At 42.6% G+C, this 24,237-nt stretch overlaps 1 protein-coding gene across 1 annotated transcript; it reads left to right on the top strand.

The window, feature by feature from the left end:
• Window positions 1-39: 39 nt before the first annotated feature.
• On the top strand, window positions 40-22,831 carry hs2st1a (heparan sulfate 2-O-sulfotransferase 1a). Its single transcript, XM_044220352.1, has 8 exons — window positions 40-347; window positions 516-689; window positions 17,045-17,298; window positions 17,463-17,548; window positions 17,839-17,977; window positions 18,519-18,616; window positions 20,109-20,266; window positions 21,965-22,831. The coding sequence occupies exons 2-8, from the start codon at window positions 566-568 to the stop codon at window positions 22,186-22,188; spliced, it is 1,083 nt and encodes a 360-aa protein (XP_044076287.1). The 5' UTR covers window positions 40-347; window positions 516-565; the 3' UTR covers window positions 22,189-22,831.
• Window positions 22,832-24,237: the final 1,406 nt, after the last annotated feature.

Here is a 24,237-nt window from a genome sequence, read left to right as displayed (position 1 = left end):
GACATCTGCTGTCCGAGTTCAGGTCAGTTTGGGAAAATTGTCCAATCCGGTTTGAACAGACAGTGATTCTCGACGAATAGAAAGCCTCATCTGCTTGGTGGACTGTTGATACATCCAATGGCCTAGGTGGTAGTAATAGTCTGTCCGTGGTGCGGTGGTGAACACACTGGACGGGACAGGACAGCGCTACATGGGGGACGCAGGCGACAGCGGCTGGTACCACCGCTCCTACACCCCGGAGGGACAAATCCGCGCTCTGGAGAAATCTCTAGGGCTTTACGACACTCTGCTATTGGGAATTGACTTGATGAAATAACCAAGCCGAGCATGAACACATCGCATTTGAGGTAACCACAGGATTTGAACACTTGGAAATATCCACACACACAGAGGGACAGAGGGCCATGCACAGATACTCAGCCGCTTTTTAATCACCGTCGTCGCTGTGTGTGTGTGTGTGTGTGTGTGTGTGTGTGTGTGTGTGTGTGTGTGTGTGTGTGTGTGTGTGTTTTCAGTGTCTCCTCCTCTGAGCATGGACTGACCAAATCCCTCTCTGGATGATTTGATGGGGCTGCTCAGAGTCATGATGCCGCCCAAGTTGCAGCTTCTGGCGCTGCTGGCGTTCGCAGTGGCCATGTTCTTCCTGGAGAACCAGATCCAGAAGCTGGAGGAGTCCCGGGGAAAGCTCGGTAAGTTTACGGGGCTGCAGCCCGATCCCATCCCCGTCACAGCACTCCAGGAACACCGCAGGCTGTGTGTGAGGTCTCTCTCTTGGGTCAATATAAATCTGTGCATCACCATTGTTGTGCATTTGGGTCAATAAGAGGCAGCGTGCTGAGAGAGCTGCACTTCATCCGCCACACATGCTTCATCATATGGTCCAGACAATGGCACGCAGTCATGAAATGTGTAAGGATCTGTCCTAATGAACTTTGCATGACTGAGACCAAAATGTTGAACTATTCCAAGTAATTTTTTTTTAGAAAATTACAGATAATGTCAACCTGTCATCCTAATCTGTGCAATGCAGTGTGAGATTGAGGAGGTGTTGCTGTCCTCAGCCCGTTACCCTGTGACAGAGTGAGTGGGTGTGTGTTTGCATTCTTCAGGGTTTAATTATTGACAATTGTTTTCTGGATTAAGTGATTAACATTTTGGTCTATGCAAAGACAGAAAGCATTGGAAATTTCCCATCATAGTTTCCTAAAGCCCAAGGGGACGTCTTGGGCTTTGTTTGTTTTGTACAACCAGCAGTCCAAACCCCGAAGATATTCAGCTTACAATGATAATAACTGAGAAAAGCAGCAAATCCTCACATTTGAATAGCTGGAACTGGAGGATGTTTCGTATTTCTGCTTGAAAAATAACTTAATGGATTGACTGATTATCAGAATAGTTACAGAGTAATGAATTTTTTCTTACTCGCAACTCAGATGAGAAACCAACAGCATACATTTGGAAATGTAGGACATGTAATATTGGAGCTGCAGACTGTTGGTTCTGGAGTCAGACTGAAAGGTGGGATGGTCGGTGATGAATGTACAGGATATTGCGGTGCAAAAGAACTAACAGGAAACATCTTTGTGCTCAAAGTAAGTTTTAGTAATATTCTTCATGCATGGGGACACCACCCTGCTGCACATCCTCTCCTGCCCCTTTACCAAACTCTTTACTCTGATTGAAACGTGGCCGGCGTTGCGTTGAAATCTCATTGCGAGCTCCCATCAGGGGCTCCGTCCCAATAAAGATCTGGGACACTGCAGGATTATCTCTCTGGTGCCTCCACAGTGGGCATGTTTTATTTTTTAAGGAAGAACAAGCGGTGCAGACAATCTGAGGGTGCAGCCAGCGTACCTCAGGGGTTCACACACACACACACACACACACACACACACACACCACCTTTTTGCATCATTTGATGAGAGTGGGAGCCTGGCACAGAAGAGAGCCAGCCAGCAGACCTTTTTCACGGCAGACATTTTGACATATTATAGCAGGAAACACACAGGAGTAATTAGTAACATTAACAATGGCTGCAGTGAATTCTGTGTAGGTGAGGCAGTTCCTGGTGTTGTGCATGCTGGTTCATTCAAATGGCTTACAGGGACACTTAATGGAACAGAGAAATCGTTAATGTTATTAGTAACACCTGTGCTTTTCCTGCTATGACAAGGGAAAATGTCTGCTGTGAAAAGGGCTTATTACATTGTAACTACTGCATAATTTATAGGCCCTGCACACCCACACAGGTGTCTGCTCAGGGTGAAGTTGGGTGTATCAATGCTGGGAAATATGAGGTCACCAAACTGTGTGTGTGTGTGTGTGTGTGTGTGTGTGTGTGAATCATGACTGCGTAGGGGCTTTAAAGGTAGTCAAAGCCTATTTGATGATTCCAGCTTCTCAAAAGAGAGAATTAGCTTTTCCTCGTCTTGAATAATAGTAAACTGTTGATATCACCGAAATTTTGATGACGAAATTTTAACTATTTTCTGATTTTTTTTGAAGAGCAAACGATTAATCGATGAATCGAGAACATAATCAGCAGATTGATGTCTAATGAAAATAATTATTAGGTGCCTTATTTAAACAGTGTTATAAAACAGCCATACATGACAATGTTGATGAGCAAAATTGTAGATTAATTTTCTGTCAATCGACTAATCGATTAATCAACTAATCGTTTCAGCCCTAGACATTTTTGCTTGATAAATGACTTGAACTGAGTAATCGAGGTCGTAATCAGGTTTGTTGGTGATTATTTTTGTTGATTGATTAATTAACACCGTTTAAGTACCAGTTAGTTAGTTACCAGCCTTAGATGGTTAATGTCACGCCACTTTTACTGGGAGTAGAGCTGAAACGATTAGTCGATTTAATCAATTAGTCAGTTGGCAGAAAACTAATCTGCAACAATTTTGATAATCAAGTCATTTTTCAAGCAGAAATTACGACAGTTCACTTGCTTCGAGCTTCTCAAATGTGAATATTTGCGGCTTGTCTTTGTTTTCCATGTTAGTTAACTGAATATCTTTGGGTTTTGGACTGTCGGTCAGACCAAACAAGGAATTTGAATATGTCAACTTTTTCATTTGGGATATTGTTGGGAAATCATTTTTCTGACATTTTGTAGACCAACAGCAAATGAATTGGTTATGAAAGTAATCCATAAGAAGTTTAAAACGAATGCTGCGGCTTACAGGTAGGCGAGTAATAGATGGACTGGAAGTTTCCAGGCCAGATTGTGAATAAAATAGTAACATCTTAATTGAATAAAGTCTCCCAGCTGAGTTTCCACATATTGGAACAATCAGGAGTCCTGGGGGTGTGTAGACGGCTATATTGGCCTGTGACATGGTTTACTGCTGTTATAAAGGACTATACTTTACACCCAGTGAAAAGCCAAACTCTCCTGGGCTGCACACACAAATACACACACACACTTTCCCAATGCTGAAACAGAACCTGAGAGGCCTTTTCCCCCAACTGCCCACCACCACCACCATGAGAATCTGTTGAGTTGGCAAAAAGCGCCCTGATGGATGACTGGACTGAGCAGACGTCTGTGTACTGGGGCTCTGAATTATGTGCTGCATAGCCAAATAGTTGTGACTGAGGCTTTCACAGGCACGATGCTGACAGACAGCCACAGGGCCGGTCACATTACCAGGTACGCCTGCTGCAGGTCCATCTGTGCAACTATTAAAAACCAGCGTAACAACCGTAACACGGACAGGTGGTGTCCAAACCCAAGTCCGATCTCCATGAATGACTCATGCGTGATAAATACGGAGAAAAAAAGAAGCTCTATGTGTCACCTTCCTGCATCATGTTTTCACGTGTTCACTATTAGCTTCATGTGGGTTGGAATGGCCGGAGCCCTCTCCTCACAGCGTGGGATCCTATTGGCTGACACACGTTGGAATCATTTCCCCCGTTAGACACCTCACGCATGGCAGACAAGCTGTGATTTGCTTCCAAGCTAATCGTCGTCCCAAGGATTCGCTGAGAAGTCTCCAGCATTACAATTACGCCGCGATGCAGCTGTGTGTCCTGCTGTGGGCCTAATTCATTATTCTGACAGTATTTCTCTCTGGCTGCTCACCGGCACTGCTGCCGGCTGGGTCAACAGTAACGCAGGCTGACTGTGCAGGGAAGGATAAATGGAGGAATGGAAATAAAGTCTCCTTAATAAAGAGCCACGAACAGGGATTCAAGGCCATTTTCCCTGGCAGGGTTGCCATTAATGCCTTCTCAGTTCAGGCAATTTCAGACGCTCACCTTGAAGAATTTCACGCTATTATTCTGAAGTCTGAGACTGGCATTCCTGCGCAATGTTTCATTGACGTCAGACGGGAAACGAATGGCTAAATTTGATCTTTTCCACCAGTCGAGAAAATTTGATCAGTTGGGTAAAAGTGAAGTCAACCCAGATTACTTTTCCCAAGTCTACACCTAAAACGTCATAACCAGAAGGATTTTCTGGAAAGAATTGTCATGTCAAAGTAAAAGTATGTAAAGTGGGGCCTGAATAATTTGTACTTGCCAAAAAGATGAATATCTTAATGCAGGGAGTCATGGGGACATCTGCATGACTTTTCTTTTGAAATTTATTCAAATAACAATGATTTCCTATTTTTAATCTTTTTGTGTGTGCGGAATCATTTGGCACTGCTTTTATGTTTTTTATTTTTTTAAGTGCAAAGCTCAGTGATGAAGTCAAACTCAAGATTGTCGGATGAGACATCACGTCCCTTCAGAATAAACTCAGAAAAGAGGATAATACAAAACACCAGTGTGGTGTATTGTGGGAAATATTTTTGATAGATTGATACCAGTGGCAATCACTTTCAGTAGTGGTTCTAAAACAACATATTTTTTATGATTCTTCTATTTTCTGGCTGAAAGCATGTTCATTACACAGTTGAGTGCATCGTTATTTGTGTAACATCTGTCCTTGCTACCTGCTTTTATAGATTCAAGCCATGCTGAACTTATTTCCTGAGGGAGAGTATTCATAAACAGAAAAACCTTAGTTTTCATTCCAGGAATCTCGTCTTTTGAGCAGCTTTTCTACCTTTTTTTTTTATGCTTAAGAAATCAGTAACAGAACTTGTAGCCATAGGTGGGAGGTTAATTCTAGAGGGCATCTATGATATATTGAGAGCTGCATAAATAGAAACGTTGCTTATAAAACTGTGACTTCGTGGCCCTTGTAACTGGAGCAAATGACCTATTCACCCCTGTGCCCTGCAGGCCATGTGAGCTAGCAGGACAGATATTCAGTGACTTTTTTTTCCTCTCAGCATCATCGCCTTTTATCTGCTGGCCGTTATTCAGCCTGATTAAAGGAATTCAATTACCATCTGTTGCGTGGTGATATTTAGTTCCAGACACAAGCGGCTCTGTGGTAAGCTCTGAGAGAAGAGAGATGCTTTTGAATGCAGAAGAAGGACCGAGATGCATGCACTCATTGTCAAAGTGTTTGCAGAGCTGACGCAAGACTTTTAAGCATTCATTTGTCACCACAGCCCGTCGCTGCCTTGGGTTTGAATTTGACTTTGATTGTCATGCCAGGCGCTGGCAGCCTCGAGCCCACCCTCGCACTCCACCGCCGAGGGATCTGGGGATCTGGTCAGGAGTTTGCTCTTGAAAGGACACTGATCAGGCATTGCTAGGTTGTCCTCATGCGATGACTTTATACCTTTGAGCTGCTCCGCTGCTGTTCAGACCGCTGCTGCACATCATTCACCCTCTCAAGACCTTGAGCTGCAGTCGTGTTTGAAATTTGACTTTATTGAAGATCCAAGTACCTGGTTCCTTTCGCTCCTACTCATTTGTCAAGTATGTGTCAACTGTTTTCTGTGACTCACTCAAAGGGCAGCAACACCAAACGGTGGCTTGAAGCCAACTGGTGACACATTGGTAGCACTCAACTCGACTGAGCCCATTGTCTTTTGTCGACAACTCCAGGCGCAAACCTCAACCTCCTTAATGTGTAATCTCCTCCAGCATTTCTTCCTCTCGTTGTTTCCTTATCCTTCCTGTGGACACGACACTCAGATTCCCTCTGAACTCTCCCTGACACCCCACATTTTAGCTTCCCTGAGGGGTATGAAGGGTGCATGAGTCATTTGCTTTCACTCTACACGCTGGCATCTGCTACCCTAAGCAGCCGGTAGCGTCTATCGCCTGGACCTGCCTACTCAGTCACTCTCTGAAACATGCCATTTGAGCTGCTAATGGAGGGGAGTCCACAGTGGAGATGGGCGTAGGTGTCTGGGATAGATTTGTTGTGGGAGTTGGGGAGGAAGAGCGCTAATGGTCATACTGGGCTTTTGCTGTATTGTTAGAAGGAGGCTTTGATTAGGGCCGAGGATTTATGGCCCCTGGTGCGCACTTTGTCTGACAGGGAATGTGTTCCTGCAAAGTGGCGCGGCATTTGCTGCTGTAGCAGGATGACAGACAGGCTAATCGGGGTGTTATGGACAGTTTCACACCCTGGATGTAATTGGAGGCCGTTCTAGAAGAACACCCCGCTCCAATACCACCCATCACTCGACACAGCTGGCCTCTTCCCAATATTCCCTCCCCACCTCTTCACACTTTCTCCTCCTCGCTGTCTCCCCTCTGTCTTCATTTCTTCCTGTCACTGTTGGGCAGAGGTATCAGTTCACTCAACTCAAAGAAATAGGCTTCAAATATCACGTGGCACCAAAACCCTGCAGGCCAGATTCTATTCACTGAACTTGTGTGGTGTTCTGACTGATGGCTGATGAGATGTTATTTAGTTAGTTGAAGTGGTCAGCAAACGGTCTTGCAGAGACGCTCAGAGTGAACATTGATCCTGAGTGCTATGCTGATGTGATTTTCCTTATCTGTTTTTCACTCTCCGCACTCTATTTTAATGATGATAAAAGCTACAAGATCAAATTTAGACTCTCTGGGTCTCACACCTTGCCATTCCTAGTTAAAGCCTGTGGGTTTTTGACACATGATGGAGCCTGTGGTTGTAAACAGGTGACAGCAGGTATCCGTTTCCTCTCCTCTTCTCTGCAGAGTTAGCAGGGTTTCTTTTTCTCTCCGACACCGTGCAGCTCCTACTCTGACAGGGGAAATGGCGAGTGGCTAATAAACCTCTGACACAATAATAACTTATAATGACAGTACTCTCGTCCAGCCCCTTCTGGATCAATAGTAGTAAACAACTTCTTTATTTGCGTACCGAGTCTCCTTTGTGATATTCAAATCTCTCTTCTGTTTTACTAACCCCATTGGATGAGAGCCTGAAAGGAGAATATCCGCTGCCGGCTTCGGAAATAAGGTGCTATCAAAGGAGGAGGAAGTGTGGAGGCAGGATGAGGAGGGAGGAGGGGGGTTGAAATGAAAGAGATGATTTAATTTTCATTGCGACACAGGAATATTTAAAGCCCCGGCGTGTGAAAATCATAATCCTACAAAAAAAAGGAATGAAGAAAGCACGCCTGCAGCATTTTTACAACCAATTTCATCAGAGCACGGAGGGATAAAGGAGGAAGGAAGGTGGTGAGCAGCGCTGCCCTTCTTCTTCCTCAGCCCCTGGTTTAACTTTGCTCCTCTTAGCTGTAAAGTTGGCTTAAAGCTGCCTTTATCTTGTTTTCCTGTAATATGTCTAACACCAAGCGTCCTCAGGGACAACCTGTTAAGATGGTGCTACTACACAGTTTCCACTCCTCTCCTTGTTAGACTTCTCCACCTCTTTCCTCGTCTGTGCCTCCTTTTCTCTCTTTCTGTTGTCTCTTTCCCTCTCCTCAGTGTGCCGAATGGTGTGAGCAGCACAGCAATTGCCTGAAATTCAACTTTAAGTTCATAACACAGAATACAAATCAGTACACGGCAAACAGCTGTGTGTGTGTGTGACACCTTATTAATGAAGTATCTGCATTGCTGAATATTCAGCTCCCACACTCAGACTGTCCCCTGCTGAGTGAGGATCAGTAGATTTATGTGCGTCTGCATCTCTTTCTCTGTGGTGTTCATGTTTCTTAAACACGTTGCATCTGCTCAGTCAGTACTGCCACACACAATGTTGATTGATTAAGCGTTTTTTTTTATTAGATTAGTGTCTGTATCTATCCTGCTCTTCCTCTGACTAATATTAATGACACGCTACTCCACTACATTGGATTAGTATTGCCACTCATTCTGACCTTATTAAACAGATTGGGTATCGGCCAGACGTGATTTATTGCACAATAAATACTGTCTCTTTGTCACTGTTGTTTAAAAAAAAAATAATAATAATGTAAATGCAGTTTTATACCTTCTAGAACAACACAGTTAAAATTTCCTCAAGCATCAAAATAATGTTGCTATATTTATGTCTTTACTTATTAGGGTTGCAACTAACAATTATTTTCATCATTGATTAGTCCGACAATTACTTTTCATATTAGTCCATCCATCTTTAGCCCATTAAATGTCAGAAAACAGTGAAAATGCTTACCATAATTTTCAACAGACCCATGGTAATGTCTCATTGCTTGTTTATTCAATTTACAGTGATTGCGTGCTATATATTTACATCCATTTATATTAATCTAGCAAATAACACACAATTAAACTGGTCTTGGAATGTGGCCTAAATATAAATACATTTTTTTTAAAAAGAGCATGCAATACTGTAATATAGTTTAATATAGTCACTAAAAATATATTATTTCCTCAGGAAAGAAAAGGCTCCACCAATCACATGTGACCTTCAAACCTGTCAAAACCTGGTGCCTACAATACCCACAATGCAACTCGACTGCCAACAGTTCGGTCGGAGATTCGGGTGTGTTATGCTAGTAGCAGCTAATGTAGCTACAAGCTGCTAGCCTCAAGCACAGATGGTAAGCGGTCTGGTAAGCTCACTTCTCTCTAAGTCCACACCCCCAGAATTTTTTCATTTTCAAACTTTCTTCAGCCCCAACCAACACCTGAGGACATTTATCAAATTTCACGCAGCTCCCTCTAGAGCCACAAAAGGCTTTTTACTACTTTTTTCACATATACAGTAATATTCGCCAACACCTGTAAACACACTTTGACGTGTAAAATTGGTTCCCCTTTAATATTGCTGTGAGTGTGATGTATCTGAATACATCCTATCAAACTTTTTTTTTTTTTTTTTTTAAATCAATTTAAAGCTTCTCTCATCTGGATTGTGGTGGATGGACAGTGAGAGATTTTAGTGAGTAAATTCAGGTATCAGAGTCAGTATCTAGAGAGTAAAAGTGGGGCCCGTTCATCCTGTCACAGTAATCCTCTGATGGTGAACACAGCACAACATCCTCACTGGATAGATGGCCTGCAGATGCTAAATATAATTAGATGAAAGACGAGAAGCAAAGCACTAAGAGATGAAAGGCACACAGATACGCCTGCTGAGATGAAGTGCTAACAAGTTGAACTGGTGTCGTTGCAGAGATGTTCTGTTTAACGCCGCTCTCACTCTGTTGCACATTTCTGTGTGGGACAGGTTCTCTGCGGTGTTCACCTATCCTTCTCACTCATCATTAAACCTATGAATAGCTGTCGTCTGCTCTGTTTAATAGAGTGTGGAGTTTTCCCTGGACTCCTATACTTGCATTATTAATTATCTGTTACAGGGCCGAGAGACAGACAGGCAAAGGGAGCATCAGATATCTAGGCTGTAGCTTGCAACCAGATCTGCGCTGTTATGCAAACATTGTTTGTTGTTATATTAGGATATGAGGGCTCTGAGGAAAACGGAGTTATATTTCAGTGCGAATCTATGTGCATTCAGCTATTGTAATTTGTGCATTTCAAGTTTCTCCCACTGTCCACTCTCACAGATTTGACTGCAGTTGTTTTGTGAGGCTCTGGCTGAAACATTTAGCAGCGACAGAGACATTCCTGCTGTGGTTTCTTTTTCTCTAACAAACACATTTAATAGCTCTTCTCTTGACAGGACTTACCCAGACATTTTCTTCTTCCTTTGAAACGCAAATGCCTCTGAAAATGTTGGCTAATTCCCAGTGCTTAGTCATTGACAATCTGTGCCAAGATGAGATCTGTTCCAATCAATGCCCCCGCCCTCCCTCCCCTCCACAACCTGTCAAACACGCCTTTACTTAACAAGCAGGGGAATGATGGGATCTGCCATCTGTGTAAATTGCTCCATAATCTCATCTGACTGGCTGTTTCTGATGAAGCAGACAGCACGTGGCCCTCTTTACTCTTTCTGTTTTCCCAGACATTATTGGCTCACCTGTCAGACAGCACTACGGGCTTCGATTGCACAAAAGACATATTAGGGGAGAAAGTGGCAGGTTGAACCATGATGATAATCATCTCCATCTATCCCGGATTGTTATCATTAGTGTAGAGACATGGCTTGCATTTAGACCAGAAATTACAAATGGGCCACATGTGGCTGGAGCTTATTTAGTATACCCTCGAGTTTAGTCGAACAGCTTGTTTTTCATATGTAGTTCATGAACATCACAGAGCAAAAAACACCCCATCTTCTGCTGCGGCCTACACTGTTTGAGTCTGTTCTCCAAAAGAAGGTAATTTCTCAAGTTTCTAGTGTTAACATCTTCCTCCTCAATGACACTCAATGGAGTTATTATGGTCTCAAGACCCATACCCCAAACCACTTAACCACTTTAAACTGTCTGCACAGTGTTGTCTGTCAGCGCTGACAAGGGCAAGTTTTGTCTCTTCTCCATATCTGAGGAATGCCCTATCGGCATTCTCTGACAAAAACACGCTTGTTTTCAACATGCTATTTCACCGCCACCGGGGAGGGGGAAAAAAAGTCATTTCCAAGCTTTTCAGGATACAAGACCATTACATGGATTGTTTGTGCTGAATTAAACTTGAGGGTCCAGCAGCAGCATCCGGAGGATGGAGTGCCCCGCTCATGCACCTGGTGTTGTGGATGGAAATCCGACTCATGACCTTAACAACACGCTGCCACCCACCCACCCTCGCATTTTCCTCACCTTTCCTGCTCTCCCCCTGCACCTTCTAGTAAAAGCAGAACTACCGTGAAAATCATAACAATGAAAAACTCTTCGGCTTATATTTATGGAGCCTCGCAAAGCAGCAGTGCCAAGTCCAGGACAGGAAATATCATGCCGCTGTGAAACTACTTATTTTCTTATTTACAAGAATCTGCGATATAGCCAGACATTTTATTTTCACTGTTTCACCTCACAGGGTGCATCTGTTGATTTGAATTTTAATAGTGGAGCCTTTCTGTTGCTTATATTGCAATCTGACTTTGACACATTGGGAATGCTAGAAACGGTACTGAACAATCAGATTTTCTGATAAATCTAGAGGACAGCATTAATGGAAACTCCCCAGATCTTCCTGTAGACAAGACATTTTTTGCCTGTTACTGTGCATTACTGCATTCATTCATGCAGTGACTCTCAAGGCTGGATTACCAACTAGTCAAAGCAAGGCAAAGCTGCCCCAGTGCCACAGGGACCGCCAGTGTACCAGGTTCACTGCGTATGACTTGGAATCAGTAATTTGATTTAGTGTAATTTTAAAACCTAGTTTGATGAACTGTATTATTTTAGTTTATATTCTGCTCACATGAGTAAACACTCATTTAAAGCAGTATTAATTAATTATTTGGCCCCTTGAACAACTGAACAAGCTGTAAACACGTCTTTACAGCTTGGAGGCGACAGGATACATACACAATGCACAGAGGTCCAGAGGTGGGGCGGTCGGTAGGAGCCCAAACTTTTACCGCGAGCCCCCTCACAGCTTAATGTGACCCTGCCCTGGCTGTTATAAACCGTGATCAGACTGTCTGACCAAATTTTTGTCAGTCTCCATCTAGCCCGGTCCTTTTGTCCTTTTCTCCCTTGCCTCTTCTTCTCTCACTCGCCCCCCACCTCTCCTCCCTCCCCCAGCTGTACTGTGGAGGACAGACCAGTGAATGAGACCCTTCATTGAGCGTCAATGTCGCACTTGTGTGTCAAAGTTAGTGGGGGAAAAGCATCAGCAAAAAACCCACCTAAACAATTGCACCAGCTCAAATGTGTTTCCATCTTATCTTTCTCTAAAACAAGTGTTAATGTGAAAATATGTGCAACACTGCATGAAGCATAAAAGTATTGGTGTCTCGTTAAAAGTTTAAAGGAAGTTTTATGTTTGCGTGTGCATGGTTGTGTATGTCTCTGTTCCTGCTGTCATACTGAGCTTGTTTGAAGGCTCTGAAAGCGTTTTGAATGTACCAAACACCTTCACAATCACTTAATGAAAGCGCTCTCGTTTATCCGTCTCCTTTTTTCAGTTCTCTGCGGCTGCCAGCAGCGTTGAAAAGCTGCACAACAGGATTCTCTCACAGCATGTTTCATATTCCTTGTCATAACTTGGTATGGTACTTGGTCATAATGGTAATGCAGGTTCTGCACTGTTAAGTCAGGCCTGATTCTCCCCGTCAGCCTGACTTTATTCTTGTTTCCTCTGATAATCCACTCTCTGCTAAACAGATCCAAAGAGTGAATTAGAATAATTAGAAATTTGGAAGTGCACAGTTTATTCAAATGTTTTTGAGTGCTGCAGTGGTGACATAACTGTCCCCCCCTAAACCTGGCACTGCGAAACAGCAGCGTGCATCCAAGTCTATACAGAGGGACGAGGAAGAAACAGCACCAGGAGCAGCAGACTAACTCGATTTTTATACAGCAGCAACCTAGATCACCTCCCTGTCATCCTTCATTGATTTTGCAATCCAGCGGCATCCAAGCAGAACCATACAAGCCGTACACCTCAGTCTGCCGCTGATAGCCAATCTCTATTACCCACCCAGCCCGAGGCTTCGGTTTGAGGGGCTAACCCTCTCAGGGGAAGCAGACAGAGGGAGAGAGCTCCGACTGGTGGATCGGAGCGATGATGGATTTATGAGCTGCTTGGAGAAAGGATCATCTTGAGTCCCCCACTTTTATTATCCCATCAGATCCGACGGGATAGCAATAATACATGACGGCCTGTCACATTTTGCAGATCTGGCAGCGAATATGAATGATGATTTCAAATGCTTGCGTCTAATCAGCCGCGAAATTGCTTCAGTAAATATGTTCAACTACCAGCACTCTGTCTTCCTCCTGTCTCTCACTTTGAATGAAACTCAGAGTAATAGGCTTGTAGTTGTCACAATGTTTAAGACCCGTGTTGGCTTCACGGTTCATAATTAGCTTTTAATGCACGGAGACGGCTTGAGGGGAGAAAACGGACGGAAATGTGGAATGAAAGAAGGCCTGCTGTGTGGCCATAGTAATTCAGGTTTTGTTCTCTAATTAAATGACCTCAGAAGGGAGCGCTAAGCTTCAGTTTGTGTGTATGTGGCGCCCTCTGATATGGAGGTTTGTGCCAAGTGTATTCAGTCTTGCAATGAATAGGGCGTCTACTACAAAGCCTAAGACGTCCTCTCCGTGCCCGCTTCGCCTCCTTGTTGGTTGTTGGAAATTTGCCACAAAACACCATGTCTTTTAACAAGTGGTTTCAGGGCCCCTTTGCATAGTTCAGGACGTGGTAGTTAGGGACACAGCAGCCCCCGGTCTTTTCTCACTCTCCCCCCACCTCCTCTGGAAAAAACAGAGACTGGCAGCCTTCCTTGCAAGCTTTTGCTACACAAAAGCTTAAATTTGTGTGTTTGTGCTATAGCAAAGCTAAAAGAAAGCTTACATGATGATGCATGTTCTCCTGTTTTGGCCCTGAAGATGTCAGCAGTTCAAAATATGGACAACAACATCGCCCAAGTCTGTAGCAACAGAGTTTCAAGTGTCAAGTCACTCAGTTAGAACATATTTTATAGGTATAATTACCTCTAATGGTATCCAGCCATGTAGATAGCTTTTGTATTATTTGTCCATCTTGTTTATGGGAATCTTGCTCTGAGTCTTCTGCTAGCACAAAAGAGGTATATGGGATTTAATTTGTGGTGCTCACAGCATTAAAACAATACATTTCTGTCAGAAACAATGTCCCCGTTACTCTGGATAATCCACAGACCTCGCTGTCAGCGGTTTTCACTGAGCATTTCTTCAGCGGAAAGTAGTCCCAGTGAAAACTGTTAAAGCTGTGTTTCTGGCCACCTGGCAAATGTCAGTCCATTATTCACTCTCTTATAGCTCATAGGTTTTGGTCTCCACCAACTCCTGAGAAAAATACCTGGCTCTGTAGCTGCTAAATGCTCCACTATGTTCACCAGCTAACTTTGTCTGTCTGCTGTTTAGTGCTGGGTAGGTGGAGTACGGTGGGTTTATCTCAGCTTTTTTTTTTTTGCTAAAAATAGGTGTGTGCTGCTGCCGCTGCTGGAAACAACACTGATTAAACCTATAAGAGTGAATGAAAACATTAAAGCTAAAAGACACTAAAAAGCTGCAGGGAACTGCAGTGTAGGGTGATTATTTTCTACACTATAGTCATTTGACTGATTGATACTATAAAAATTATGATTTAGAGCAGCTTTTTAATTTTTTTTTTGGCCTTAATTGACGGTGACAGTAGAGAGTGACAGGACAGGCAGTGGAAAGAGAGGGGATGACTTCCAGCAAAGGGCCCGGGCCAGACCCGAACCCGGGCCACTGCCACAGCTTTGATACGAGGTACGCGCTCTACCAGGGCTACCAGGGCGCCCGATTTTAGAGCAGCTTGGAAGTAAAGAAGAAGACCTCTTTAACACTATTAACACTCACAAACTCAACTAATCTGCCTCATCAGGACTATGTGGGAGCGGTTTGATCAGATTTGATTGGCAGTGGTCTAGCAACATAAGCAACCCCACAACTGTCATTAGATTTAGATTCAAATATTGCTCAATCCTGATTGGTGCACGGAGTTATGTGACATCACCTTTTTCCTGCTGAAACTTGTGAGAACAGCGCAGATAAACGTCTACTTACATGTGGCATAAACACAACTTTTCTAACTTTGGCAGAAATCTTGTGTTTCTGTAAGATCCCATCGCTCACAGTAAGAAGCTGATTGAGAAAATATGTTTTCAGGCCCTTTCAGACCGTGAAGCAGACTTTAAGTTCTTCAGACAGCCGGTACTACGAATCAGACTAAAAGCACCTAATATTTATGACTTGCATCGTCACGGGTTGCACTCCGACTCTATCTTTCTAATGTCACAGCCTCTCTCTGTCTCCCTTCGCTGTACACCACATAAAAATAATCCTAAAAGGACATTTGAGCCCAAGCAATAAAGTTCCAACATAGCAAGTGTTACTGCTGTTATTGTTGGCTAATGCATGCTTTGGATGGACGCGTGAATGAATAGCTCCATTACAGTTGTTGTGCATGCTGACAGCCTTCAGCCATTACAACCACCTGGCACGTCTCCACCCCATCGGCCCAGTGGCACCAGTTGCGAGTGTGCGGAAGCGGCGCAGCTCCGTCCGTAACCAGATCCACCTTTGATGAGTGGAACATTAACAGCTGCTCAGGAGAGTGTAAGAGAGGGGGCAGTGAGAGTATTTCTGTGTGTGTTTATGTGTTGTTGTGTGTATGCCCACGTGAGTTCGCACAGATGAAGGAGAGGGCGGCGGAATCACAGATGACATCTTAATTGGCCTCCGGTGCCAGATGCCAGCCTCTGAAGCCGGCCAGGCCAGTCCAGGCTGTAACAGTGTCTCAGAAGCCAGGCAGGGCTTTAGGAGCCCGCTGGCTTCACTGAGTGCTCCCACGGGTATTAGGTGCTCCAGTGTTGTGCTGCCTCCCCTCCTCACACATACACACACACACACACACACACACACACACACACACACACACACACACACACACACACACACACCCTTCTTCTTCTCGCCCCATCCTTCCTTCAGAGCACTCTGAGGCATTGTCAACACCAGTCAATCTGAGGCAAATTCAGACAAAGAAAAGCCAGAGGGCAACAAAGGCCCGGGCTTCTTTGTGTTGAATCTATTCACACTGGGGCACTGGGGTCTGGCTTTTCTGCAGCTTCATGCAGCATTTGGATTGAGACCCCCTCCCCCCAAAAAAAACCCTCCTCATTTATAGTGTATTAATGTCCTGTAAACGTCCAGTTAGCTATCACGTAACTGTAGCCTTATTGTCTAACTACAAACCTCTAACCCTCAGCTTTTCACCTTTTTCACCCTCATTACATGATGCTTTTCTCAGAAGAAGAGGAAACTAGGTCGGATAAATAATTTCACACAAAGATATACTTGGCCATATGACAGTACATTTATTTGATCTAAAACTGGAGCACACAGACACTTCACTCAGTGGTTAAATAATTAGAGCGAAAGTAACGGTAGTAGACTGATATTAAAGTTGAATCTGATTAGCGAACAAGAGAAGAGGTGGTACCGCAGCGTGAAATAGGCTGCTCACAAAATGATTAACTAAAATTCCTGTTTGACATTATTCTTGATCCTTGGTGTGACGCAGGAATGGGGTTTTAGCTGTCTGCTCTCCAAAAGAGACTGTGTTCAAATGAAATGGAAATCCATTTTTAATGAAGTTACAGTTTAGTCTCTCACACACTGGCATTACCTCTGACAAGGACGGAATAATATTTTTAAGGGGTAATTCATGTTAACTGGATGTGGGTTTAAATTTAAGTCAATTTTTAGCAGAGATGTAAAATATGCATCAGCTGAGTGCTATTTGAGCATAGTTATGAGACGTGTGAGACATTGACCAGCATAATAAACAAAGATCCTGGGATGTGGGAGTCGGAGATGGTAGTGTTTTTCGCTTGGAAAACCATTGACACCCAGTAGTTTAACTCCTCGTATTTTTCTGCCTTGCTGCCTGGCTATGCTAAACAGTATTTACAAGTGTGTAATACTTTTTATAGAGAAGTTTTCTATTGACTTATTCAGCTCCAGGTCAGAGTTCTGGTTCAGCTCCAGAGCAGCACTCCTGGAGGTGGTTAGAGTTTGCATAATGAGCAACTCGCTGAAGGACATTTTTGCTCACTATCCTAAGAACACAAAACCCTTACCTGTATGTCCTGAACTCACCTGTATCTAACTCCCTGTTGTCCCTCCAGAACGAGCCATCGCCAGACACGAGGTACGAGAGATCGAGCAGCGGCACACGCAGGACGGCCTGCGAGAACGGGACTCGTCGGCCTCGTCGCTGTCCGAGAGCGAGGACGACTTGGTCATCATCTACAACCGCGTGCCCAAGACGGCCAGCACCTCCTTCACCAACATCGCCTACGACCTGTGCGGGAAGAACCACTACCACGTCCTGCACATCAACACTACCAAGAACAACCCGGTCATGTCCATACAGGACCAGGTCAGAGCAACGGCTCACACCAAGTTTAACATGAATTTTCCCTTTCATTTGTAATGTAGAGGCCAGTTTCCTTGATATTCATACATTATTGTCACTATTTGGTAAACTGTGTGGATTAAGAAGAGCATTTCATCCATTGTAATAGTAATCATTATCTGGTTCAGGTACGGTTTGTAAAGAATGTGACTGAGTGGAGGGAAATGAAGCCGGCTTTCTACCACGGACACGTCTCCTTCTTGGACTTCACCAAGTAAATATATTGTCATGAATTTGTCTTAAAATGGCAACATTGTTTACACTTTCTTCACTCTGCTTTGTGCAGGTGACTCCACCTTGTGGTCATTTACAGCTTTTCACTTACACAATGTACTGTAATGATGTGAATGTAGCAGAAAGTAACATTGCTGATCCTCAGTATGTTTCAACAAAAAAAAGCACATTATTGTGCTCTTAAATCAGCTAACTGTGTCCGTCATTAAAATTAATCTTGGTTTCAAATCCTGTTGAGTACTTCAACCCAATGACTGTCATTTCTCTCAGGTTTGGGGTGAAGAGGAAGCCCATCTACATAAACGTGATCCGGGACCCCATTGAAAGGCTGGTGTCCTATTACTACTTTTTGCGTTTCGGGGATGACTACCGGCCCGGCTTGAGACGCAGGAAACAAGGAGACAAGAAGGTTAAAACCCATGAATAATGTCATAAATACATTCTTTTGTTTAAAGGATAGGTTCACAGTTTTTCCAAGTCTGTTAACAATAGTCAGGTTTTTCTTAATGCACTTTAAATGTAAGTGATGGGGGACGAAATCTACAGTCCTCGTTCTGTGCATAAACATATTCAAAAGTTTATCTGAAGCTAAAATTAAACTTCAGCAGTCTGAGTTAATCAAATCAAGCGGATCTTGGGTATCTCCCAAAGTAACTTTGGAAGATATCCACTTTATTTGACTAACTCTGACTTTTGAAGCCTCATATTAGCTTCAGATAAACTTTGGAATACATTGTTGTATGGAGCGAGGACTGGATTTTGTCCCCCATCTCTTATATTAGAGACTTAATGGCCAGTATGAACAGGAAGAATGATTACTGCAAGCAAAACCTGTTTCAGTGTTCATATGGGCACCTGACTATTGTTTGACTTCAATTCTTGATGCTTTAACTAATTTCACAAGTGAGTGTTTTCTTTAAAAATGCTCCTGCATTGCGTTTGTGTTTCAGACGTTTGATGAATGTGTATCAGCCGGCGGCTCAGACTGTGCCCCTGAGAAGCTCTGGCTCCAGATTCCCTTTTTCTGTGGTCACTACTCTGAATGCTGGTAAGTATTCAAACACCTGATGCTGTACCCTGTTAAGACAACACTGAGTCTGAATTACAATCTTTAGGTTCTCTTGTATTCTTGTACTGATATTTGAAATAGGAAGAAAGCTTGATTTAGCTCATCTTTAGTTATGTTTTCACTTTTCTGCTTATCTGTTCATAACACTGGTGATATTCTATATTTTTCTTATTGTTAACAAGTCTTAAGACCAAAATCAACAAGAACTGATCCGAATAACAAATATTGTGTGTGTGTGGGGGGCTAAAGCCTGATGTAGCTTATTCCTCTGCGCCTTACAGCTCCACTAAAACCACGTAGTGACATGTTCCTTCAATACAATCAACATGGACACTGTAGTTTATTTGAGTAAATCCTACATACACCATTCTGGTGCATTAAATACTCACTAGCACATAAAATGTGTATTAATGCACGGTTGAAAATAGTCCCCAACAAATGCACTATTTACTTTTGTTTTAGTAACGTTTGCTAAAAACAACAGTGCCCAGCTGTTTTAGGAAATTATTTAGCCTTTTATGAAAGTGAAACTTTATTTCCATGACGTTTTTTAAGGTTAATGTCTTAAGTGTGAATGATTGTGAAGTTGTTACGTATTGAGAGACAGACTAACTCGTTGTTGGTTTTTGTCTTTTCAATGGGATTTGTTGGAAATAACAAAAACATCGCCAACATTATCCTTTCCTGACCTCAGGCACTTCAGATAGTTCAGGAGGGATGCTGTATCAGTTTTGTTTCATAATGCACCACATTAAACCTCATAGTGCTTTTCCATCACTTCTGCTACACTTATCTTCTCAAGGTCTCTGTTTGCTCTCTCGGCCTTGATCCGGTCTCTCTACATGATGATCTGTATCAATCTCTCTCTCTCGCTCTGACCTCACTCATCCTTCTTACCCTCCTTTATCTCTCCTTGACTCTGCCCTCCATCTTTTAACCGTCTACCCTCCTGATGCAGGTTGCCGACTGAAGGTCTGAGTGTCTAGGATTTAGTTTGCTGTGGTGCACTGGCAGTATATTAAAGTAGTGGAAAGCACCTTGGAAACATTAAATAAATACTGAAGACAAAAAGGTGAAGTGTCTGCCAGCAGTCTAATGCTCTGTTTAACAAGGCTTTGCCAAAAAGTTACTTTATAGGATTAAACAATCTACTTCCTGCCTTATTATTTAATTTCCTGACCATGACGGCACCTGCCACTGACTTAATTTTTTTCCCCCATTCCTTCCTGCTTTTCTCCTCCGTCCTCTGGTATTCCTGTTGTCTCAACCCTCTCTGGACTCTGTTCACACACATCTCACTTAATCATTTTTCCTGTCACTGTCTTTATACCTTTCCGGTCTTCTGTCACTCTCTTCCTCTACTCCATCTCTGCTCTTTGCAAATGTTGCGATCGTTTCACAGCAGAACTGTCACTATTTTAGCAGAATACTAAGAAAACTGACCACATACATGAACTTGAAATCTGTGCAGGAACGTGGGCAGCCAATGGGCTCTGGAGCAGGCGAAATACAACCTGGTGAATGAATACTTGCTGGTCGGAGTAACAGAAGAGCTGGAGGACTTTGTCATGATGCTGGAGGCCGCACTGCCACGCTTCTTCAAAGGAGCCACCGAGCTGTACAAAACAGGTGTCGTGTCTGCCACATAGTTAAAAACCATTTGCTGTTTTCTTGGATATTTTTGTTTCCCTCACCAATTTTATAATATACTGAAAGGCAACTTAAGGGCTCAATGCTAAAGTGTGTGTGTTTGCGTGCTGTGGTTGCATGTTAGCAGTTCAAATTGCTCCTCTGAGAATTGAATTGTGATAAATATGCGCTCATGCCTCTCACTGACGTAGTTACAGATTAGTTACAATGAGATTAGCCAGGAAGAATAATGGAGAGCAAGAATTACATCTGACAGTGATATAGATGTACTATGACTCAAGTATGATGTTTTTAGCATTTTAACATTTTTAGCAGCAGATAAACTTTTTTTTTTCAACTATCTAAAGTATCAAGTTAATCAGGTATTTATTTAATGAATTTGAAGACAGATTCTCTGTTTTAGAAGTCATGCAGTCTTAGTTATCACATTTTTGCTGACTGGCAATCTCACTCTGGGCTTTAAGAGATGCCTTTGCCTTTTGTTTAGCAAAATTTAAGATAGGCCTAAAGAGAAAAATAGAACACATCATATTTGCCATATTTCCACAATAATCATTTCAGACATTTTGAGAAATATTATATATTTGTTTTCTTGCTGAGAGTTAGATGAGAAGATCGCTACCATTCTTTTGTATGTATGCTAAATATGAAGCTACAGTCAGCAGCCGGATAGCTTAGCTTAGCATAAAGACTGGAAACGGGGAAATTGCTAGCCTGACTCTGTCCAAAAGTAACAAAATCTGCCTACCAGCACCTCTAAAGCTCACCAATTAACACTTTACATCTTGTTTATTTCGTTTTGGACGAGGTTATGTGTTTTTGTGTGTATTTCTTGGCCGGGTGCAGTAACATCCTGGTGTCTCCACTGGTTGCCTGGTAACCACACAGTGATGACAAGACTCTGAGAAAATACTGCGACCAGCCAAGAAATAGTCTTGCAAATAACCCCAAGTTAAACCACAACTTGATGTTTTTACACTTTGGTTTTTGTACGGATTGAACAAATGTTTCTTTATGCTAAGCTAAGCTAATTTGCACCTGGCTGAGTGGTCTCGATCTTCTCATCTATCTCTCAGCAAGAAAGTGAATAAGCAAATTTCCAAAAATACCAAACTATTGCATTAAGGATGTCGAGATTACAGCAAGCACATTTGTGAATTTATTTATTTAATTTCACATGCAGATTCTATAGATGGATATGGCTTTAAGCCCGAAACACCAACCTACATTGAATATAATGTCAGTTGTGATTTAAAAATAATAATAATAAAAGTAGATTAGAGCAGAGAAGACTTTGCATTTCATGTCTGAATCCTGTTTGTTGGGAGGTAACAATAACAGGCACGTGTTTTTGATCCTGCAGTTAATATCAGGAAAACCTGATAATTAGAATGATTTACTGTTTAGGCTTCATATTGTGTGTGAGGACAAGTTCAGTTGTGACATGTGGAGAGGAGTTTGGTTTAAGTTGCCTGTAAATAGAGCCAATTACTTGTTGAAATGCAGTAACAAAAAAGGAAATAACCACTTCAAAAAAAATAATATACTAGTACTACAAAATAAAAGCACAATAATGCCCACATTAGCATTAAACATAACAGATCACATGTGTATAAATGCTGAATCATTGAGTTCATGTACCCGGACCCCTTTAATCCTCCTCTCCTCTCATCACAGGGAAGAAATCCCACCTGAGGAAGACCAGCGAGAAGAAGCCGCCCACAAAGGAGTCGATCGCCAAGCTGCAGCAGTCGGCCATCTGGAAGATGGAGAACGAGTTCTATGAGTTTGCACTGGAGCAGTTCCAGTTTGTCAGGGCACACGCTGTCAGAGAAAAGGACGGGGAGCTCTACTTGCTGGCACAAAACTTCTTCTATGAGAAAATCTACCCCAAAAACTAAAGAGGCACATGTTCGTAGAAGAGTTTGGAGAGGACACTTGGTACAGGCTCAGATGTGCAGTCTGAGATGAAAAAGAGAAGGATATTGAGACTAATAGACTGCTGGTGACTGTGTGGCTGGTTTGTACATGTGATTGAGAAGATAATTTGGAGCTGCAGAACATCTGCCTCTGACGCAGCGATCAGACTGGTGACAGCTCTGTTATTTACATCTGTGCTAGCCAACTGGACGAGGAGCTCGCATTTCGACAGCAGGTTGTGTTCCCAGCAGCCCCCGGGCCTCCACTCCCCTTCACTTGCATTTAAAAAGGTCGTCTGCGCAGACGGCCTCTGCCGGCACCTGTCCAGAGGCCGCCTGTCCAGCAGCTGGTCAGAGCTCCACTCTTGATTGATTGGCTTCGCTGTTCTCAGATCCAGACAAAACATTTTCATCGGCTCTGTACTGTTTGGTTGTGTTTGGTTGTATTTTAACTCTTTGCTATGGTTGTCTTTTGTATGTGGTGAAACAACATCTCCATGCCTCACCACTACTACTAACTTAAAGAGATTTTAAGTGTAAGAACCTGATTACTATGTTGTACTATTGGACTTGAATGAGAACTTTTGAAGTTTTTATGAAATAAATATCCTGTGACCATGGACTATTTACTGCGGCAAGTGCGTATGTTTTATACTGTACTTGATGTGTTTTATTGGATGACTCATAAATGTGCAGCTTTGATGAAGATGCTGCTTCTGTAAATATTTATGACTTTTTCAGTTCATTTCATTCACAAACAGATTTGCTACAGTATAAAATCAACCCATTTATACTTGTAAGACCCTTTTAAAGTCGCAGTCTGTGCGTTTTATCAGTTTGTCAGTTTAAGTCTTTCATTTCATGTTTAGGTCTGCATTTTATTTTTTGTCATGTACATTTCATTGTAGAACCAGTTAAACATGGGTCTCCACTAATATGTTACTCTGCTGCTTAAAGGAATAATCCGACATTTTGGGAAATACGTTTATTTGTTTTCTTGCCAAGAGTTAGATGAGAAGATAGATACTGCTGTAATATCAATGCCTTAAAGGCAAGACTACAGCCGGTTAGCTTAGCTTAACATAAAATTTGTAGACTGGGAAACAGCCATCCTTGAAACTGCAAACTTGTTGTTTTTTCACTCCAGTTTTGTATGGATTAAACTAACAAGATACAACATGTTAATTAGTGAGCTTTAGAGGTGCTGCTATATGGATTTTGTTACCTTTTGGACAGAGCCAGGCTAGCTGTTGTCAGATGGGACATAAAATGAACATGGCTGTTTTCATCTTTTGATTGCCAAAAAAATATACAGAACATTTAAAAAAAAAAAAAACTACCAGAGATGCGCGTGTGTTCCTTAATTTAATACAACTGTTTGTGCGCCGTCGTCATCATCATCATTAGGTACAGAACAGAGCAGGGAGTGGTAAATACAGATAAAGCTGCTACTGTGGTAATTAAAGCTGGATTATTTCGGGGCTGGTATCCTGCAGAGGGAGATAAAGAGCTGCCAGGTCTGCTGCTGTCTGCTGCTGTCTGCTGCTGTCTGCGACTGTGTGTGTGTGTGTGTGTGTGTGTGTGTGTATGTGTGTGTGTGAGAGAGTATTTATCCATTTTCACATCCTTTCCATATCCTCCTAGAGTATTTTTTCAGTATTTGATATAGTGATTGCATTGAGTTAATTAGTTGTTGCCATACAACTTAATTATGTTTCTACAACTTATTATAAAAGCACAGAAGGTTGTCATATATATTATGGTACTTGCCATGACAACCAGAATGTATATTTAGAACATTTTCTCTTGTTATGGTAGTCACTATCTTGATGCTGGAAAAAAAATAAGCGGAGAGCACTAAAATAGGAACATGGTTGTGTGAAGTGAGCGGAATCACCAGAGGCGAAGTTTGTATGAGCCGGTGCTGCCACTCAGTGTTACTCATCCTTGCTCTCAGATAATCCCTGGACAGAGTCATCAGCTGTTGGACTCATCCCCATTAAAATTGTTTTCCAGTTACAGCTTCCTGAT

Source organism: Siniperca chuatsi, linkage group LG13 (genome assembly GCF_020085105.1).
Source record: "Siniperca chuatsi isolate FFG_IHB_CAS linkage group LG13, ASM2008510v1, whole genome shotgun sequence".
NCBI classification, from domain to species: Eukaryota; Metazoa; Chordata; class Actinopteri; order Centrarchiformes; family Sinipercidae; genus Siniperca; species Siniperca chuatsi.
This window is presented reverse-complemented; position numbering and strand designations above follow the sequence as displayed.